The 19,958-nt window shown below is 42.3% G+C and overlaps 1 protein-coding gene across 1 annotated transcript in view; it reads right to left on the minus strand.

Annotated features, from left to right (window-relative positions):
- The window catches only part of SH3BGRL2 (SH3 domain binding glutamate rich protein like 2), a 96,088-nt gene extending 76,754 nt beyond the window's left edge, over positions 1-19,334 (minus strand). Inside the window, exons 1-2 of the mRNA XM_060167688.1 lie at positions 19,215-19,334; positions 172-334 (exon numbers count right to left, since the gene is read on the minus strand). Of these exons, the coding sequence (XP_060023671.1) occupies positions 172-334; positions 19,215-19,334 (283 nt within the window). The remainder of the gene's footprint in view (positions 1-171; positions 335-19,214) is intronic.
- Positions 19,335-19,958: the final 624 nt, after the last annotated feature.

The following is a 19,958-nucleotide window of genomic DNA, read 5'->3' on the forward strand; positions in this document are numbered from 1 at the left end:
CTTGGTGAGGCCTCGCTTCTGCAGCCACAGACAGCCGCCTTCTTACTCACGTGGCCTGTCCTCGCTGCGTGCGCTGGAAGGAGAGATCACACTGGCCTCTCTTCCTCGTCTTAAAAGGGCATTAGTCCCATCATGAGAGTCCCATCTCATGCCTAATTTAAGCCTAATTACCTCCTTCCAAGGTCCTCCAGGGGTCGGCCTCTGCCTCAAACCCTGTCCTCTTCCATGGGTTTGGCTTTTGGAAAGCAAAAGCCAGCAGGGCCTGCAGACCCTTCTGCTTCCCATCTCGCCCTGTGTTGGGGAGAAGTGGGCAGGGGGAGAGAACAGAGAATGTCTATGGAGAAAAAACATAACTGAACAGCTCAGACTGTCACCCACCACAGTCTACGTGCACAGAGTGTCCCCTGGAAACTGAGGTGGCAGATGTGGCCTCTCCCCTCTCACTGTCCCCTGGCTTGGGACTGGGGCCAGACATCCAGGTTCCAGCTGCCCTGTCTCACATCACCTAATGCTCCAAACCCATCTTCCCGAGGGAAAGCACAATAATGTCATGAAGAGAATCAAGTCAAAATAATTTGTTTTCCACGAGTAACTGAGGTAGAATGATCTGACAGGTGTGGGTTCCAAAGTTCATGCAAACATTGTTCCTAAAGTTTACACAAAAGCTTTATCTCTAGAGTACAAATACTGGACTTCCCTGGTGGTGCAGTCTGCCTGCCAGTGTTGGGAACATGGGTTCGATCCCTGGTCCAGGAAGATCCCACGTGCCGAGGAGCAGCTAAGCCCATGCGCCACAACTACTGAGCCTGCGCTCTAGAGCCCGCGAGCCACAACTGCTGAGCGTGTGCACCACAACTACTGAAGCCTGTGCGCCTACAGCCCGTGCTCTGCAGCAGGAGAAGCCACGCACCGCAAGGAAGAGTAGCCCCCGCTCGCCACAACTAGAGAAAGCCCGTGTGCAGCAACGAAGACCCAATGCAGCCCAAAATAAATAAAATTAAAAAAAAGAAAGAGTACAAATACTGTCAGTTGCTTAAAAAGAGTATGACTCTTTCTGTACATTATTGCCCCCAAATATTCTCAGAAATTATGGATTATAATTTAATATACTATAAAACAACGTTTTTTAAAAGAGTCAGTTTCACTCACTTAAGGGAATGTGGCTCTTTCCTTCTCTAGGTCCTTGCTTAACTATTTCAGGCACTTTCAGGACCAAAGGCTTTCTCCCAGCACTTGAACAGCTGGGTTTTTTTTTTTAACATCTTTATCGGAGATTAATTGCTTTACAATGGTGTGTTAGTTTCTGCTGTATAACAAAGTGAATCAGCTATACATATACATATATCCCCATATCCCACCCTCCCTATCCCACCGCTCTAGGTGGTCACAAAACACCTGATCTCCCTGTGCTATGCAGCTGCTTCCCACTAGCTGTCTATTTTACATTTGGTAGTGTATATATGTCAATGCTACTCTCTCACTTTGTCCCAGTTTACCCTTCTCCCTCCCCCTGTCCTCAAGTCCATTCTCTATGTCTGCATCTTTATTCGAACAGCTGGGTTTTGATGTGGGTTTTGAGGCTGTCATAAGAACGAAGAGAGATGTACTTGATTCTTCTCATTTATGATTCTAAAAAAGGGCAGCCTGGTTGATCTTTTATTAGCTGTGGGCTAAACAGAGTGCTGCTTGCCTTTGGGTTAACCGCCCTGCAGAGGTATCCCCGCACCCGCCTCTCAGGTAAAGAGAGTCCCAGTAAATCTGGCCTTTCTCAGCAGAGAGCCTTAGGTCCCCTGGGCAAAGCCACTCACAGCCGTCCCTGACGGCTGCCCCCAGGGCTCTAGATGGCCAGGAAGATCACATGCATGTGAGTGGGACTGGCCAGTGCTGGCTGAATTCATAGAGTCAATTCTCCACGCATTTCCCACTTGATGAGTAAACAGTTTTGGTTCTGTGCATTTCATGGATTGCTGGAGGATTTCTGTAGCAAATATTTAACACGGAGCAAGCTGGGCTTCTCTGAAACCAAGTAGGTTTTTGAACTGCTGCTTCCTTGTTTCAGTTGCTATGAACTCAGGAAATGACAGTTGATTTTATACCCAGCAGAACTTGATGAGAGAGGAAGTTTGTCGCCATAACATCCAAGCTTCGTGTCAAAGTCAAATCAAAATGATTTTTTGTATTACTAACTGGTTTGGATTACTTAGGCGTTGTAACAGGGAGTAGGTTGCACTAACTATCCTTATTGTTGGAACTGGTTAAATTTTCTCACCTACTTATTGTCAGATCCTTGACAATAATCTGGAAGTTCCCAGATAAGGTGGTGTGAGAGGAATAAAACCATCATGTGGAATGCTGCTAGAAATCATTGCAGGCAGGCTGCAGTAAGAAGAATGGAATTTAATAGACTATGCTTGTTTTCTCCCATGCGTGGTGAAGTTATTAAAACACCTGAGCCCAGCCTTGCCTAACACCATGGACTTGCAATTATAGCTGGTATTTTTGAGCCACTCCTATGCCAGATTCTTTACATACCATTAATCCTCACAGAAAACCAGCAGAAGAAGCATAATAATACATCATTTACAGATGAAGAGACTGAGGTTCTGAGTGGTTAACCGGGCTGTCTAAGGTTACACAGCTAGGAAGTGGCTGAGCTATTATTAGAATCTGGATTTGCCCAACATTGGAGTCCACGACTGAATATTTTTAGAGTAGAGACCGGAGCTATATACTCTAGTTAATTTAAGGCCAGTTGATTTAGCAAAGTTCTATTAGCTAAAAGAGCGGAGGAAAGACGGTTATTTAATAATTGGGCTTCCCTGGTGGCGCAGTGGTTGAGAGTCCGCCTGCCGATGCAGGGGACACAGGTACGTGTCCCGGTCCGGGAAGATCCCACATGCCGCGGAGTGGCTGGGCCCGTGAGCCATGGCCGCTAAGCCTGTGCGTCTGGCGCCTGTGCTCCGCAACGGGAGAGGCCACAGCAGTGAGAGGCCCGCGTACCGCAAAATAAAATAAAAAAATAATGAAAACAGCAACAACGCTCCTTTGTTGGGCACCTTCTATGTGTCACAAATGTTTCTAGGAACCTCATGTCCCTTATTTCATTCAAGCCACAAAACAGCCGAAGGATTGCTGTCCACCTTTGTACGCGACAATAATGAGACTCAGAGATGTTCCCTAGTACTCGCTCATGCAGCAGTTCACTGGCTATCAGGCTCCATACAGGAAGATCAGGCCATGAATCCAAGCTGTGGGTAGATAGGATATAAAATCATAAAATGATAGAATCTTAGAGCCAAAAAATGTAGTCAAGGTGACCTTGTCTAACTCCTCTATTTGACATGTGGGAAAACTTAGACTTAGAACCTTACGCCCCAAATCACACAAGATCTAGTTAGTTACAAATCCAAGACTAGAATGCAGGCTCCATTCAGTGAATCCATTTTCATGTGCATGCCTACTATGTGCTATGCATGGCCAGGTCTCTCGTCTCCCAGACCCAGAACATTTTCTGTCAGACTGTGTGTAGAAGCAGGACATGGGGCCCAAGATCATGAAGCTCACCCCTCCTTCTGCAGGAGAGGATCCTGTGGCCTGAAGAGTAAAGAAACAGGTGGTGACAGGGAATGGAGCAGGAACTGTGTCCATTCATGCACTCCTCCTTCATACTATCGAGCACTGTTGGGGGTCTACTTGTGTACCAGACACCGGTCCTTTCTTGAACTGTGAAATACGACAGATACGCACACAATTCCTGGATACTATCAGGCCTTGTGTGGAAGACAGGACATGTCAGACATTGTATAAGAAGGCTGTACGTGGCCAAACCATGAGCTAAGTCATGGGACTGAGACATAATTAGTGAGAAACATTTTCGACCTGCTGTGAAGCCAGAGAGGAGCCGGAACATCAGATATCACTTGATCCTAAATGTGAATGTCAAAAATACCATTGTGAGTGACTTTTTGGAGTGACTTGTCCTGCACAAAATGAAGTCCAAACCTTTTGACTGGAACCTCACTGGACGATTTATTTCAGTGCAATTAATAAGAATAAGGAAAAGCATCTGTTTCTATAACAAAGGGCCATATTCATCAAGTTCACAAGTCGTGAACTGCTGGGAACATTTCTGAAGATAAGAGTGACCTCACCAGGCACAAGGCAGGCCCAGGGTGCAGCCTCCACATTGGTCTCAAATGCATGAGACCCTCTCTGTCCTTCCATGTCCTTCCACGTGAACCCCTGAACCACTTTATTTTTATTTATTTATTTATTTGGTTGCACTGGGTCTTAGTTGTGGCAGGTGGGCTCCTTAGTTGCAGCTCGCAGGCTTCTTAGTTGCAGCTCACTGCCTCCTTAGTTGTGGCTTGTGGGCTCCTTAGTTGTGTCATGCGAACTCTCAGTTGTGGCATGCATGTGGTATCTAGTTCCCTGACCAGGGATCAAACCCTGGCCCCCTGCATTGGGAGCGCAGAGTCTTAACCACTGCACCACCAGGGAAGTCCCTGAACCACTTTATTTATGAGATCTTTTGGCTCTAAATATTCGCACATAATTTAAGAAATGTATATTGAATGAAAAAAATGCATGACTGAGAAAGGTGAGCACAAGGAGTTAAGTAACCATCCAAAGTTAAATAACTAGTTAGCAGCAATCTTGTGTAATAGGGAAGAACCATTGTATTCTATTAAAAGTTAACCGCTAGAGGGATGTTGCCTATAAGCTTAAATATAGGTAATGGCCCATTGCTGGGAGCCCTGCCTCCCAGGTAATGAACATTAAGCTAAGATACCTTTTTTTTTTTTTTGCGGCACGTGGGCCTCTCACTGCTGTGGCCTCTCCCGTTGCAGAGCACAGGCTCCAGACGCGCAGGCTCAGAGGCCATGGCTCGCAGGCCCAGCCTCTCCGCGGCACGTAGGGATCTTCCCTGACCGGGGCACAAACCCATGTCCCCTGCATCAGCAGGCGGACTCTCAACCACTGCGCCACCAGGGAAGCCCTAAAATACCTTTGCTTAGAGTGCAGGAAACATCCTGACCAGGCCCACCTGTGAATAACTGCAGGGAGGAAGAAATGAACACATCCCCTCCAGAGGCTGACCAGAACTAGGAAATGTTTGACTTCAGTCCCCTCCTTTTAGTATAAAAGAAGCCTGAATTCTAACTCAGGTAAGATGGTTTTTTGGGACACTAGTTCTTCATCTTCTCAGGCTGCTGGCTTTCCAAATAAAATCACTATTCCTTGTCCCAACACATTGATTTATTGGCCTGTCGTACAGCAAGCAGTACGAGCTTGGACTTGGGAACACTTGGACTTTAGACTTCCATCCAATTTCTATTTCATTCTCCCAATTAGCTTCGGAATCTTTCAACAGTATAAAAAAGAGTAGTAATATTGTGCCCTCCTTTGCTCCAGAATAAGAATGTCAGCAAAATGTCTTGCAGTCTTTGCAGAAGCAAACGTAAAGTTAGGGTATGGAAAGGCAGACATTAACTCAGGCAGCATATCTCTAAAACCGTAGCAGGTTGCATAATGACATTTCTAAAATTCTCTAATTTGACATTGGAAATGTGGCTTCCATGTGCAGAAATGCAATAATCATTCCATTTGCTGGGCTACATGAGAAATGAGACTTAACTGGCCTGCCTTTCTTGGGTGGATAAATGGATGATAAGATTCTAGCCAGTCTCTTTTAACTTTGTGTCCACAAGTATATTTGCTGCATTAGTGGAATATAAGACTATATAATAAAGGCTGCCAGGCTGAGACATGACTGATTCAGTGTTTGGGAATCCTAACAGCTAATGGACATAGAGCTGTGTGACTGCTTAGATCAATACGGCTATTGGGTCAACTGTGTATGAATGAATCATTAATAATCACCATAGAAGAAGCATTGCGCCAACTCAGATGGCTCTCTTGACTTAACCGTGCTGTTGAGGGATGGATGAGGCGGGACAGAAATATGAGGAATGAAAAAAGAGACTCCTCTAATTGGGAGAGATGCCTGTCAGCAGGGAGAGGCCAGGGCCGGTTGCTGGTTAGGAGCCTGGGCCTGGAAAGGCAGGCACACTGTGGAATCAGAGCCAGTATGGCCATCGCTTGTCTTCTAGTCAGACTCAGCTGGATGTGTCTAAGTAGTTTGCCTTGGTGGGCAAACAGAGACTTTTCAAACAGTACATGCTTCCTGCCCTTCATAAACATTTTCTCCTCATAGAACTTTTATTTTGCAACCAACCTTAACTCATTCCTTTGACTCAGTCCACCAGCTTCAAATACACATCCTAACGTCCAATGCCATGAATTGGAAAGGCGCTTATCTCACGAGGGAAAATTCTCTTGCTTACCCATGAGGAGGCACCAACAGTAAATGTATGTTTAGTGTAAATGATCAACGTGAATCTCCACCCCTCCCTGTGCCAACCCTGATAGGAAGCTGATTGTTACGAGTGCTACACCCTCGGCCTCCCCAGCAATTTTGCAGGCCGTGGGAGGTTTAGCACACGGCTCTGCATTTCAGCGTTCTCTGGGGCCGGTGGACCCAAACCTTTGCCAGGCGTGAGACAATTACCTGGGCAACTTAAAACAAATGCGTATTTTCCAACTGCATCCCATATCTAACGCCTCAAAATCGGTGGTGAGGGGAATGGGGGTCGGGGCAGAGCAGCTGTGGTTCTGGCAAGCACCCCAGGTGGTTCTGACCTACAGCCAGGATGGGAAGCCAGATTCCTAGGTTGAATTCTGTGGGGAAGAAAAAGAAGAAAGCTGTTTAAAATAAATAATGAACAAGGGCCTGCTGTGTAGCACAGGGAACTATATTCAATATTCTGTAATAACATATAACGGAAAAGAATCTGAAAAAGAATATAGATAAATCCCTTTGCTGTATACCTGAAACTAACACGACATTGTAAATCAACTATACTTCAATTAAAAAAAAAATAGAGACCAAAAAAAGTAAAATCAAAAGAAAGATTTTGTAAGTTATAAGAGAATTTTCCCCCTGAGTAATGACGGCTGAGACAGTTTAGGAATCTTTATAAAAACCACTGTTGTGATGCTGCATGTGATTACGGTCCTACTCTCAATTTACACTGTGGTCTTTCTGGAGGAGTCTCTGGATCCTGTTAAGTTAGAATGCCTTGAACAGTTACCATATGCCAGGCCCTTTGGGCAACTCAGTGGGTTAGACAATTTTCCTGTTTACAGGAAGCTGACACTGAATCTAGACTATGGAAAATGAGACTCTTATACATGAATAATCAGATGATGAACTACAGATTGAAAGAGCCAGAGGTACTGAAGAGCTGATCCTGGCACACCTTGATCCAGGTGATGTTGCTGTCTTCCCAGGAGGCCAGGGAGGACCCTTTTCCAGTCTCTTGCTACTTTTCATGTCTCATAATGGATGGAATGCCCAAGGGTGCAGTACCTGTGTGCTAGGTGCAGCTGTCCCAGGAAGGTTAGGGTTGAGCTGTATGGAAGTGCCTCCCAGCCTCTGAGGGAAGAATTGAAGAAAGGCTGGAATAGCCATTCAGGCCATAGGTTCATGGCGGAAGTGCTCAACAGGATTGTGGGTTTAAAGAAGGGAGGAAGATGATGCTAATGAAGAGAAAAAGAAATCAGGAGAGCCAGGAATTCTCCCTTCTGCCAGGTACACTGGGAGCCCAGCATGTGCTGTTTGTCCAGCTGTGCATCTGAGCCTAAGGTTCCAGCCCTCTGCTTTCCATCCCTGGATCTGTCCGTCAGGCTGCTGGCTTTTTGTTTATGCATGCTCTGTTGCAAGGCTAGAGGTCCACTGCTGTGGTTTTGAAACTACAGGGAATCAGCCAAGGGGAGGAAGCTCCAAACTGCAGAGAATTTTAAGACCAGCTGAACCAAACTGCATCAACAGAGATCACAGTGAGTCAGGGAACAGCCCAGGCCTCTGCGCAGAAGGGCGTGTTGGGAAGCAAGGTTATTTACATTCTTATAAAACGAGTGCTGGGGAAAGATGGACGGGATTCTCATAGTAAAGTTAGCAGCTAAGTCTCTTTAAAAGGCCTGAAGGGGGCTTCCCTGGTGGCGCAGTGGTTGGGGGTCCGCCTGCCGATGTAGGGGGCACGGGTTCGTGCCCCGGTCCGGGAAGATCCCACATGCCGCAGAGCGGCTGGGCCCGTGAGCCATGGCCGCTGAGCCTGCGCGTCCGGAGCCTGTGCTCCGCAACGGGAGAGGCCACAACAGTGAGAGGCCTGCGTACCGCAAAAAAAAAAAAAAAAAAAAAAGGCCTGAAGAATTCTAAAGATAGAGGGGTGCTTGTTTCTCTCTATTCCAATAAAGAAGCAATGTGTGTTTTCCTTTTAAACAATTAGAAAAAAAAATTTATGTTTATCTCAAAACTGGAACCCAAAGTTTAATTCTGAAAATAATAAACGTCCAAAACTGAAATAGTTTTCTTTTCTTTTAAAAAAAAATGTGGTAATAAGTAATGGCATTACTTAAGGTTTACTACTAGCAGAACTTCCCATCCAGATTTTGGTGTGTAAGTAAATGACAAAAGATGTTCATTTATATAAACTCATCTGAAAAAGGAACTTTCTCCTGACCAAAAAATATGGTACTTAGTGAAAAGAAGGGGGAATCTGGGTTTCTGATTTCAAAAAAGCCAAAGATCAAATTTCCTTGACACAGTAACTTGTGACATTTTAACCAAAAAGCAGATGACTTCTAAAGGGTCTGCCAGCCAGCCAGCCAGACACCGAAGGTCAGGTTGCTTTTCTGATGCACTAGCGTTCACCCCAGTTATAACTACTCAGCAGCTCTCAGCATGGCAAGGGAAATGCAGTGTAAGCCTTATCGTGACAGCAGAAAGGTCTGAGCTCTTCCAGCAAGGGTATCTAATGCCCAACATGAAGAAAATAAGTTTTCAGAGACCCAAGAATAGGAAAGAAGGTAGCTACAGGTATGTATGTGTCTAAGAAGAGTTAAGAAAACAAAATACATGCCCCACCAACTAAAACCTAAAAATCTTGTGTAAGGATTGTCCTGAGGCTTCCGGGTTGGATACCCGGAGATCTAGGCAGGGCAGACTTGTCTTCTCCTATAGCAGAAAGGATTCTCTGCAGCCTCCACCCCAGATCAACAGGAATGCCCAGTGATCTGTGAGCGCTTCCTCAGTCAGCCTCTCTACCCGCCCACCTCCCACCTCTGAAAAGGCCTTTCAGCATCAGTTCCCCAACCTGCAAAGTCAGGTTTTGAAGACCAAGTCAACAGTACTCTCAAACATTTATTACATTATTATTTATTTTAAATGAGAAGCCTTTGGTTTCTTTCCACTGGGGATTAATATGATTAAGTCAGCAATTTTATGTCCAGGAGAAGAAGTACAAACTAAAATTTTCCACCAAGATTGCATCTCAAGGTGAAATGTGCTTCCTAGTGACCAACTCTGCCCTAATGTTTTCAGACACTTGTTTTCGTTTCCTGATTGGCTCAGCAGGAATCATCTCTCTTTTGAGTGTGTTTGATCAAACTGATATAATCAACGACACATGTTCAAAGTTTTCTTCACATTTTGACTCTCCTGGGTGCCCACAGTCAACGGGTGATAACCCTGCTTGTTCAGCTGTTTGAATTCCCACGCCACAGATTTCATCTTGGCACTTAACATCTGGGTATTCATTGTCTCAATTCCCCACATTTAAAAATTCGCTATGAATATTACGGCTTTACCAAAACATTGAAAATTCAAGGTGGTTTTGGATAATACTCTATGAAGAAACTTAAAATCTTAATATTTGTCTAAATAATTCCTTATGCAATGTCAAGGGCAAGGGGTAGGAAATTAAACTGTAAGAAGATGGGAACAAGATAATGGACGTATTCATTCACATGACTAATCATTCAACAGCTTATTTTTTTTCTCACGATTCTGTGGGTTGCCTGAGTGATTCCACCGATCTCTCCCGGCATCGTTCACGGGGCTGTGCCCATATGGCGGATGGGCTGGGGACTGGGCTCAGCGGAGGCTGTCGGCCACGGCACATTGATCTTCACCGCAGGTGGCCTCTCCACATTGCTTGCAGTATGGTGGGCTCAAGGCAACATTCTTGGAGGATTTCAGCTATAAAATCTTTTACGTGAAACTATAAGATTTATGTCACTTCTGTCACATTTTATTGGTCAAAGCAAGTCACGAAGCCAGTCCAGATTCAAGAGGAGAGAAAATAGGCACTACCTCTTGAGGAGAGAAGTGGCAGAATCACATTGTGAAAAGCTCGTGGGATGGGGAATATTGATGCTGCCATTTTGGGAAACCATCTACTATACTCCACCTCCTAACACAGTTCACGTTCCAGCCCCATGCAGAATACACTAGTCGCCACTTTTCTCCATGGCTCATGACTCAGCCATAAAAAAGAGTGAAATAATGCCATTTGCAGCAACATGGTTGGACCTAGAGATTATCATACTAAGTGAAGTAAGTCAGAGAAAGACAAATAGCATATGATATCACTTATAGGTGTAATCTAAAAAATGATACAAATGAACTTATTTACAAAACTGAAACAGAGTCACAGACATAGAAAACAAATTTATGGTTACCAAAGGGTGGGAGGGATAAATTAGGAGAGGAAAGGGAGTGGTGCTGCAGAGTGGGGAAAGGAGCCCCCTGGCCTGGGTCTCCCAGGGCTGCATGCCCAGTGACCTCAGATGTCCCTGCCACCTGACTTGGGTTTGGGTAAGCAGGGCCTGGATGGCTCCACAGCAGGACACCTCTAGTACCTGGGGCTCTAGAGCAGCCCAGGGGCACCACTGTCTTTTTAGGAAATCACAGAGAAGCAGAAAGGGAAAAAAAATCTCCCACAGTCTACCCCATGAGCAATTATCACTTTATATTTGGCATATATACTTTTCAGATTTTCTGTATGCATAAGTATGCTTATTTACAAACTTTTAAAAAATGGATTATACTATTCATACTGTCTTATAATGTACACTTTTCATTTAATATATTGTGTGTGACAAAAAAAAGCAGATGTACGCTACTATATATAAAATAGATAAACAACAAGGTCCTACTGTATAGCACAGGGAATTATATTTAATATCTTGTGATACACTATAATGGAAAAGAATCTGAAAAAGAATATATAGATATAGATATAGATATCTGTACACCAGAAACTAACACAACATTGTAAATCAATTATACTTCAATAAAAAAAAATTGATTAAAAAAATAGACAAGTTTTCTGCTCTCCACATACCCAACACACAGTGACAACACAAGGACAGGAAAACTACAATAGGTAAATGATTATATACTGTGCCCCCTCCCAGGCCCTAAAAGGAGCAGAGAGTAAGCATGGAAAAAGTGGGAAAGTTCTGCCCTCAGGACGATGGATTAGAATCCTGTGCAGTCATCCAGTGAGGAATACTCGTGAAACCACCACCATCTCCTGAGCATTTACTAGTGCCAGGCACTGTTTGAGCACTCTCCACACAATTTCTTATTTAACCTTCATCACTAACTTGAGAAGAAAGGTACCTTTTTGGCAACTGAGGGAAACTCAGGCTAAGTCATGACAGGTGAGATAACTCACCTAAGTTACATGGCTCAAGTGTTGGGAGGTGGGAAAGCTGAAGGTAGCTTTGAACTTTCTGCTTGGATATTAACTGGGATAGGGAAAGTGGAACAAGTGATAGGAGATGGAAAAATTAATCCTTGGACATGCGAATTTTGAGGTCCCTGCAGGATATCTACTGGGAGAAGCTAAAGGCTGGAAATAGAGTCTTAGGAATGATTGGCCTTCATGGGACCCAAACACGAATTTTCCCAGGGAGACTGAGAAGCAGTTTGGGGATGAAACTCTGACAAAATCCGACAGCCACCCAATTCTCACTTGTCATGGTTGCAAGTTGCTCATTTGTGGCTGGCATTTCTATTATATCAATATCATGTTGTGGGCCCGTGGGTAGGTGGGCTGGGTTAGGGATGGTTTTTCTGCCAGTTGTGATACAACAATTTGGATCACAGTTCCTGTAAACTTGCACAAAAATGCTCCATTTCTAGTGAGAGATATGAATTTAGAATATTCTCTTCCCTGTGCCTGGGAGAGTATATTCTTTGGACACGCCCACATTTGAGGAAAATTGGATTTTGGGTCAATGGAGTCTCATTTCCTTGTAGAGAACAGTTCTTGTGTTTTAGTTTACCTTTGGTTTATTTGTAAATCAACTGCAGTTGAAAACATATAAATATATCAACTGCTGAGACATCACCTAATTGTAAATTGAATAAGCACAATAGCCTCTCAAAGACTTTAAAATCAGGGCCACTGCAGTACTTCAGAGATTCCTTGATGCCCTCAAGGGGAATTGTTCTTGCCTCCTAGAGTATTTCCCGTGGAAGTAGACTTAAAAAGCATTTGTGCAGTGTTTCATTTTGATTTAGGACCACCCTTTTTAAAAATAACAAAAATAACGGGTTTCACTGTGAAGTCCATTTTCATATTTATCTAGTTTCAAGGTTATGTAACTCTTTGGCGTGGGGTAGGCAGGAACACAGATGGTACGGTAACTATAGCAACACCACTTAGGCGTGTTTTCTGCCTGTCAGCTTTTTTCAGCATCATATTCCTTCTAAAGCAGAGGCTCTCTCACACATATTCTTCCTACTCTTCCCCCTTTTGCCCCTTTTCTCCTCTCCCCTGCACTCTCCCTCTCTGCCCCTACTCTCTCAGCAGCCTAAAAAAGAATGAAGACATTTCATATAAATTCCTCTTGGTTTTTCAGTCTCTAAATTATTCAAACTTCAAATATGAATCTGAATTATAATGTTTCCATCGTAAAACTGCATTTCTTACTTATCTCTCTTTTACTTAAGGAGGAGATAGGGGAAGGAAAGCAATTATAAAGCAAGAAGTTACCAAAATGAAACCATTTTTCTTAACCTTTGAGTTCAGGCAAAATCACCTAAGTCTAAGTAAGCAGACATGTACCCTTAGGACTCTTGCAAACAGATTCTGCTCCTTCTTTAGGTAAATCCAACTTCCAGCCATCCTCACGTTAAAAGTCTCCCTTGACTCTCAATCCCATATTTAGGAATATTAATGAAAAATTAGGTATATTAATTAAAATATATTTAGGTATATTAATTTAAAATATTTAGGTATATTAATATTACAAATATACTTAGGTATATCTTTAGGTATATTAATTTAAAATATTTAGGTATGGGGACTTCCCTGGTGGCCCAGTCGTTAAGAATCCACCTTTCAGTGCAGGAGACCTGGGTTCTATCCCTGGTTGGGGAACTAACATCCCACATGCTGCAGGGCAACTAAGCCCATGCTCTCTGGGGCCCGCATGCCACCACTAGAGAGAAGCCTGCTCGCCACAACGAAGATCCCACCTGCTGCAACTAAGACCTGATGCAGCCAAATAAATAAACATTTTAAAAAATAAAAATCAAATAAATAGGTATGTTAATTAAAAATCTAGAGCCTGTCTTCCGATATGTCTAAGCAGGATATATCTGACAATCACACTCTGAGTTTCTGCCCCTTAAAAATCCTATCTTCTGTAAAAGTACTTTAGGGCCTTTCCTCTGTGCAGAAATGACATTTTTCTTCTTACTTTAAAAAAAATTTTTACTGAAGTATAGTTGATCTACAACGTTGTATTTGATTTCTGCTGCACAGCAAAGTGACTCAGTTATAAATATATATATTCTTTTTCATGTTCTTTTCCATTATGGTTTATCACAAGGTATTGAATATAGTTCCTTGTGCTCTACAGTAGGACCTTGTTATTTATCCATCCTATATATAACAGTTTACATCTGCTAATCCCAAACTCCCAATCCATCCCTCCCCTACGCCCCTTCCCCGTTGGCAACCACAAGTCTGTTCTTACTTGTTTTTTAAATGTCACCCCTTCAGGGAGGACTTCCTGATTGAATCTTGGCTATTCTCAGTTCCCTGTACATGTCTTCAATTGTGATTTATTTTTACTTATTTGATTACTTGTTTATTGTCTGTCGCTCCCAAGAGACTCTAAATTCTATGAGAGAAGAGACCATTTGGAAATGTTTACAATTATATTCCCATTATCTTCTGCGGGGTTTGGCTTATTGTAAGCATTAAATAAATACTTTTCAAATAAGTTAATGAATGTTTCCTTTTGGATAAACTCCCTCTAGATTTGGTTGTAAAACGAAACCAAACCGGTCTTTCTAATTCAAGTGTTGGTATGGTTTCTGTTTCCCTTTTTACTTTAGCTGCTAGAAAGCTCAAGTTAGTGCTCAATCAGTGTAGCTGTATTTGCTTCCTTTTGTGTATATTTGTTTCCTTTCTTTTGCATGGTTTTAAATTTCTTTTACTATTGTAGTTGCATTATTTTTATGTTTCAAGCCACCTCAAAAATCTTCTTGAAAGCAAGTACCATATAATAAATAAATAAATAAATAAATAAATAAATAAATAAATAAAGATAGGGTCCTTCATAGTAAAATGATGTTTCAGGAATCTCACAGAGAGAATGATGTGTAGTATGAATGGTTAGCTCTCAATACTGATGTGAACGGTGACCAAAGAAACTTTGAATGTATTTGTAGAAAATTGGAAAGGCCTTTCTACAGGCCTGTGACATAGCTGTCATAGAGTATTGAGTGAGAATAAGTAAATATTTCATAAACAACGGATGACATTTATCTGTGAAATAGTTGAATTTTTAAAGTGTAAAATCCACTTGAATTGCTGAAGCATGACTTTACTACAAGACATATATATATATATATATATATATATACACACACACACACACACACACACACACATATATAATTTTTTTTCTTGCAGACCCACTTAAAACTCCTTCTCTCTGTGGCTTAGTGGGTTCCCTGCCAGCTTTTTTTAAGGAAGAAAAACCTCCCTAAAAGTCACAATTTATGGGTTTTACCACCTTAGGTGAACAGTGTTGCCAGATGATCCAAGTTTGCAGATTCAGGGCGTGAAAACCTTCAACTGACACTGAGATCTGTTTACATCTGGTGGAGGGGAGGAGTGGGTGCTTTAGGGTGAACTCCTGAGATGCTTTCAGAGGAAGCTGGGATGATGGAGCAAATCAGTGACACCAGTGTCACCTGGGAAGATGGTGGGACAAGTTGAGGATCTATTAATAGAAAGGACAACTGGGAAGATGTCCCACTCAGAAAACAAATGATTAGTGGCCAGAGAAGCTGGGAACCCACTTCAGGTGAAAGAAGGAAGTACTTTTCTCAGCAGTAAGAAGACACACAGCATCTACTTCTGTACCAGAGGAGATAGGAATGGGTCAGTGTGGTTTTCTCCCTTGCCTGGGGGAGTGTGGTTAATGTGTGTAATGCAGGTTTTGAACCAGCTCAAGAGCGGAAGGACCAGTGGCTTCCTCTGTCCCTGTTCCTGATTCTCCGGGACAGGGCGGTGTAGCCAGAGGACAAGTAGAGAGAGAGCTGCTTTCTGCCTGCTTTTTCTTTTTCTCTATGCATAGCAAGAGAGAGGGGGGCCTTCACCCCACAGAGTCCCATCTTGAACCTTTGAAAACAGTCAACAAAGCCCCCATTTTCTCTACCCTCATTAATTCTTTCTGTGATTCCGGGCTCATGCTGGGCTAATAATAGGGTGCATTGCTTTTTAGGAATTTGAGGGAGTTAGGTAATCATACCCATATTACCTGTGGGTTCTGAACCAATTGAAAAAAAAGACACCCTGGTGTGTAGAGGGTATTTGTTTCATGGTGGTGGTGATGGTTGCTTTTGGCCATTCTCCTTTCCTAATAGCACCCAATTTCCATTTACAGAATGTTCCCTCTACTACTGTGGGCAGTTCCCATGGGACGATTGGTAAGGTGTCTGCCTTGTCCCAGCCAATTGAATCCGTTCCCCAGTGGGTGTACGTTTGGGTCGTACCAGTTATTTGCTGTTGTGGTAGAAGCTGCTATAAACATTATTGCATAGGTCTCCTGGTGTTTATATGCAAGAGAGGGGATTTGCTAGGTCATAGGATATGTAACAAGTTACTGCCGAAGTTTTTTCCAAAGTGGTGCTTCTAATTTGCATCCCATAAGCCGTGGATGAGAGTCTCATTGTTCTGTGATCGTGCTAACTCTTGGCACTTTCCAATATTTGAATTTTCCCAACTTGTTTGCAATAAAATATCATTGTGGTTTTAATTTGTATCTATCTGATATTGAATGAGGTTGAGCACTTTTAAATTTTTTATAACTACTTCCTTGGGATATAATTCACACAACTTACAATCCACTCATGTAAAGTGTACAATTCAATACTTTCTGATTTATTCACAGAGTTATGCAAACATTACCACAAGCAATTTTAGAATATTTTCATCACCCCTAAAAGAAACCCTGTACCCCTTAGCAGTCATTTTTCATTTCCTCCCAAGACCCTAAACCCTGGTAACTTTTTCTATAGATTTGCCTACATTGGACAGTTCCTATAAATGGAATCATATAAACCGGCTTCTTCCACTAGCGTAATGTTTTTAAGCTTCATCCATATTGTAGCATGTATCAGTATCAGCACTTGATTCCTTTTTATTGTCAAATAATATTCCATTGTATGGATGTACAACATTTTATTTATCCATTCATCAGTTAATGTTAAATGGAAATACACTATATGGGCTGTTTATACTTTTAAATATTCATGTACAAATTTTTGTGTGGATACATATTTCCATTTTTCTTGGGTATACACTTAGGAGTGGAGTTACTGGGTCATATGGTCACTCTATGTTTAACCTTTTGAGGAACTGCCAGACTGTTTTACCATGGGGGCTGCCATTACCATTTTACATTCTCACCAGTTTGTACATATCTTCATCAATTTATTATCTGTCTTTTGATTATATTCATCCTACTGGATGTGAAGTGGTATCTCAGTTTGATTTGATTTGCATTTCCTGATAGCTATTGATGTTGAGCATCTTTTCATGTGGTTATAGGACATTTGTATTATATATGCAATATATCTATATCTTCTTTAGAGAAATGTCTATTCAGAGCCTTTGCCTATTTTTAAAATGGGTTAACTGTCTTTTTATTATTGAGTAGTGAGAGTTTGTTATATATTCTCCACGCAAGTCTCTTATCAAATATAGAATTAGCAAAACTTTTCTACCATTTAGTGGGTTGTCTTTTCACTGTCTTGAGGTGTCCTTTGAAGCACAAAGTTTTAAATTTTGATGACGTCCAATTTATCATTTTTTTTCTATTGTTGCTTGAGCTTTTAATATCATAGCTAAGAAACTACTGACTTGTTCAAGGTCCTAAAGATTTATGTTTATGCTTTCTTCTAAAAGTTTTATAGTTTTAGCATTCACATTTAGATTGATCCATTTTGAATTACATTTTGTGTATGGCATAAGGTAGGGCTCCAAATTCATTTTTTTGCTTGTGGATACCCAGTTGTCCCAGCACTGTTTCTTGAAAAGACTGCTCTTTCCCCATTGAATTGTCTTGGCACCTTGTTGAAAATCAATTGGCCCTGACTATGACAGTTTATTTCTGACTCTCAATTCTATTCAAGTGACCTGTATTTGAGTGCCGCATGTCTTGCGTACTGCAGGACTGTAGTAAGTTTTATAATTGGGAAGTGTGAGCCCTCCAACTCTGCTCTTTTTCAACATTGCTTTGGCTCTTCTGGGTTCCCTGCATTTCCGTATGAATTCGAGGTTCAGCTTGTCAATTTCTGCAGAGAAACCAACCATGATTCTAATAGGGATTGCATTGAATCTGTAGACCAATTTGGAGAGTACTTCCATCACTACAATATTAAGCCTTCCAATCTGTGAGCACATAATGTCTTTCCATTTATTTTAGGTCTTCCTTAATTTCTTCCAACAATGATTTTTAATTTTCAGAGTATATTTTTTGTACTTCTGTTAAATTTGTTCTTAAATATATTATGCTTTTTGATGCTATTGTAAAATGAATTGTTTTCTTCATTTCATTTATGGTTTGTACATTGCTACTATCTAGAAATTTTGTGGTATATAAATCTTTTTTTTGTTGTTGTTGTTGTTGTTGTTTTTTTTTTTTTTTGCGTTACACGGGCCTCTCACTGTTGTGGCTTCTCCCGTTGCGGAGCACAGGCTCCGGACGCGCAGGCCCAGCGGCCATGGCTCACGGGCCCAGCCGCTCCGCGGCATGTGGGATCTTCCCAGACCGGGGCACGAACCCGCGTCCCCTGCATCGGCAGGCGGACTCTCAACCACTGCGCCACCAGGGAAGCCCGTGGTATATAAATCTTGTGTCCTGCAACCTAGCTGAATTCATTTATTAGTTCTAATAGTTTTTAAATAGAATCCTTAGGATTTTCTGTATACAAGAAAGATCATATCATCTGCAAGTAGAGATGATTTTTCTTCTTTCCTATCAGGAGACCTTTTATTTTCTTTCTTGCCTAACTGCCCTGGCTAAAACAGCTGGTACAATGTTGAATAGAAGTGGCAAGAGCAGACATTCTTTTCTTGTTCCTGATCTTAAGGAGAAAGCATCTAGTCTTTCATCATTAAGTCTGATGGAAGCTTTTCGTAGATACCCTTAATCAAATTGAGGAATTTCCTTCTATTTCTAGTTTATTGAGTGTTTTTATCATGAAGGATAAAATTTTATCAAGTGCTTTTTCTGCATCTATTGAGATGATCATGTGGTTTTTGTCCTATATTGTTTGATGTATTACATTGATTGATTTCAGATGTTAAGTTTGAGTATTTGTTTACAGGCCATTTGTGTTCTTCTATTAAATACTGTTCATAGCATCTGCCTTTTTTTCTACTGGGTTGTTTGTCCTTTTCTTACTGATTTTAATACTTTTTTTATATAGCCTAAATATCTTTCTCAGTTATAAGTGTAGCAAAAATTTTCTCCACATTTGTCATTTGTCTTTTCTGTCTTTTTATGAAGTCTTTTGATGAACAGTAGATTCTTAACCATAAATGTTATATACAATTTTTAAATCTTTATGGTTTGTACTTTTGGAGACCTGTTAAAGAAATCTGTCTCCTCAGGAAATAAGTGTATTCTCCTGAATTGTCTTCTGTTGACAGTTAGATCTTGACTCCACCTAGAATTGTTTTTTTTTTTTAGGTGTGAGGTAGGATCAGATGTCATATTGTCCCATTGTTTGGGGCCAATAAGTGGGGCTCCTCAGATTCACTCAGCCTCACCTTGCCCAGGGTCCTCCGCTGATGGTGCTTGGGGAGCTCCTCGTCTGCTGTTCCTAATGCCTCCTCTACCAGCACTGCAGCTGTCTTGACCTTACCCATGGAGAGTGGCAGCTCCAGCATTGCCCCTATCATGTCTGTTGCTGTGGGAACATCAGTAGATCTGGAACCCGGGCTGTATGGTCAGGCCACTCAAGATGGCTGTTCTCTTGCTCTGTGTACATCCCCTGCTGGACCAGTCCCTGCTTCACCTATATCCTGCTCACATGACTGACCTTCCCTCTCAATACATTGCCCCTGGCCCAGCTGGTGATTGTTCTGATCTTTGTTCAGAACATCTCCACCACGATAGCTTATCAAAGGGATGGTGAAGGGCAAGCTCCTCGGCCGGTTTCCTTGGTAATAGATGAGCCAACCTGATGTCAATTCCCCCTGTACACACCCCCGCCCCACCACCCCCATAGCAAAGACTACTGCCACGTCCTGCCTGCCGTCTGCTGCACACGGTGGGGTGTTGCTGCAGGACCTTGCTTTAGACATGTAAGATCTCCCATCCATTAAACCATTAATGTCTCTGTTGCTGACTCTGGGCTCTTTCTTGGTCTTGAGGCTGGGCAAGTACAGGGCTTGCAGGCCTGCAGGGTGCAGCCCAGGACGGGCCCAAACCAAATGGACCCATAGAGTCTCTGGCTCCTCCTGCCTCTGCCCACTCTGGACAAAATCCAACACTACAAGGTATGAGATCTT

This window comes from Lagenorhynchus albirostris, chromosome 12 (genome assembly GCF_949774975.1).
Source record: "Lagenorhynchus albirostris chromosome 12, mLagAlb1.1, whole genome shotgun sequence".
In the NCBI taxonomy this organism is placed as follows: Eukaryota; Metazoa; Chordata; class Mammalia; order Artiodactyla; family Delphinidae; genus Lagenorhynchus; species Lagenorhynchus albirostris.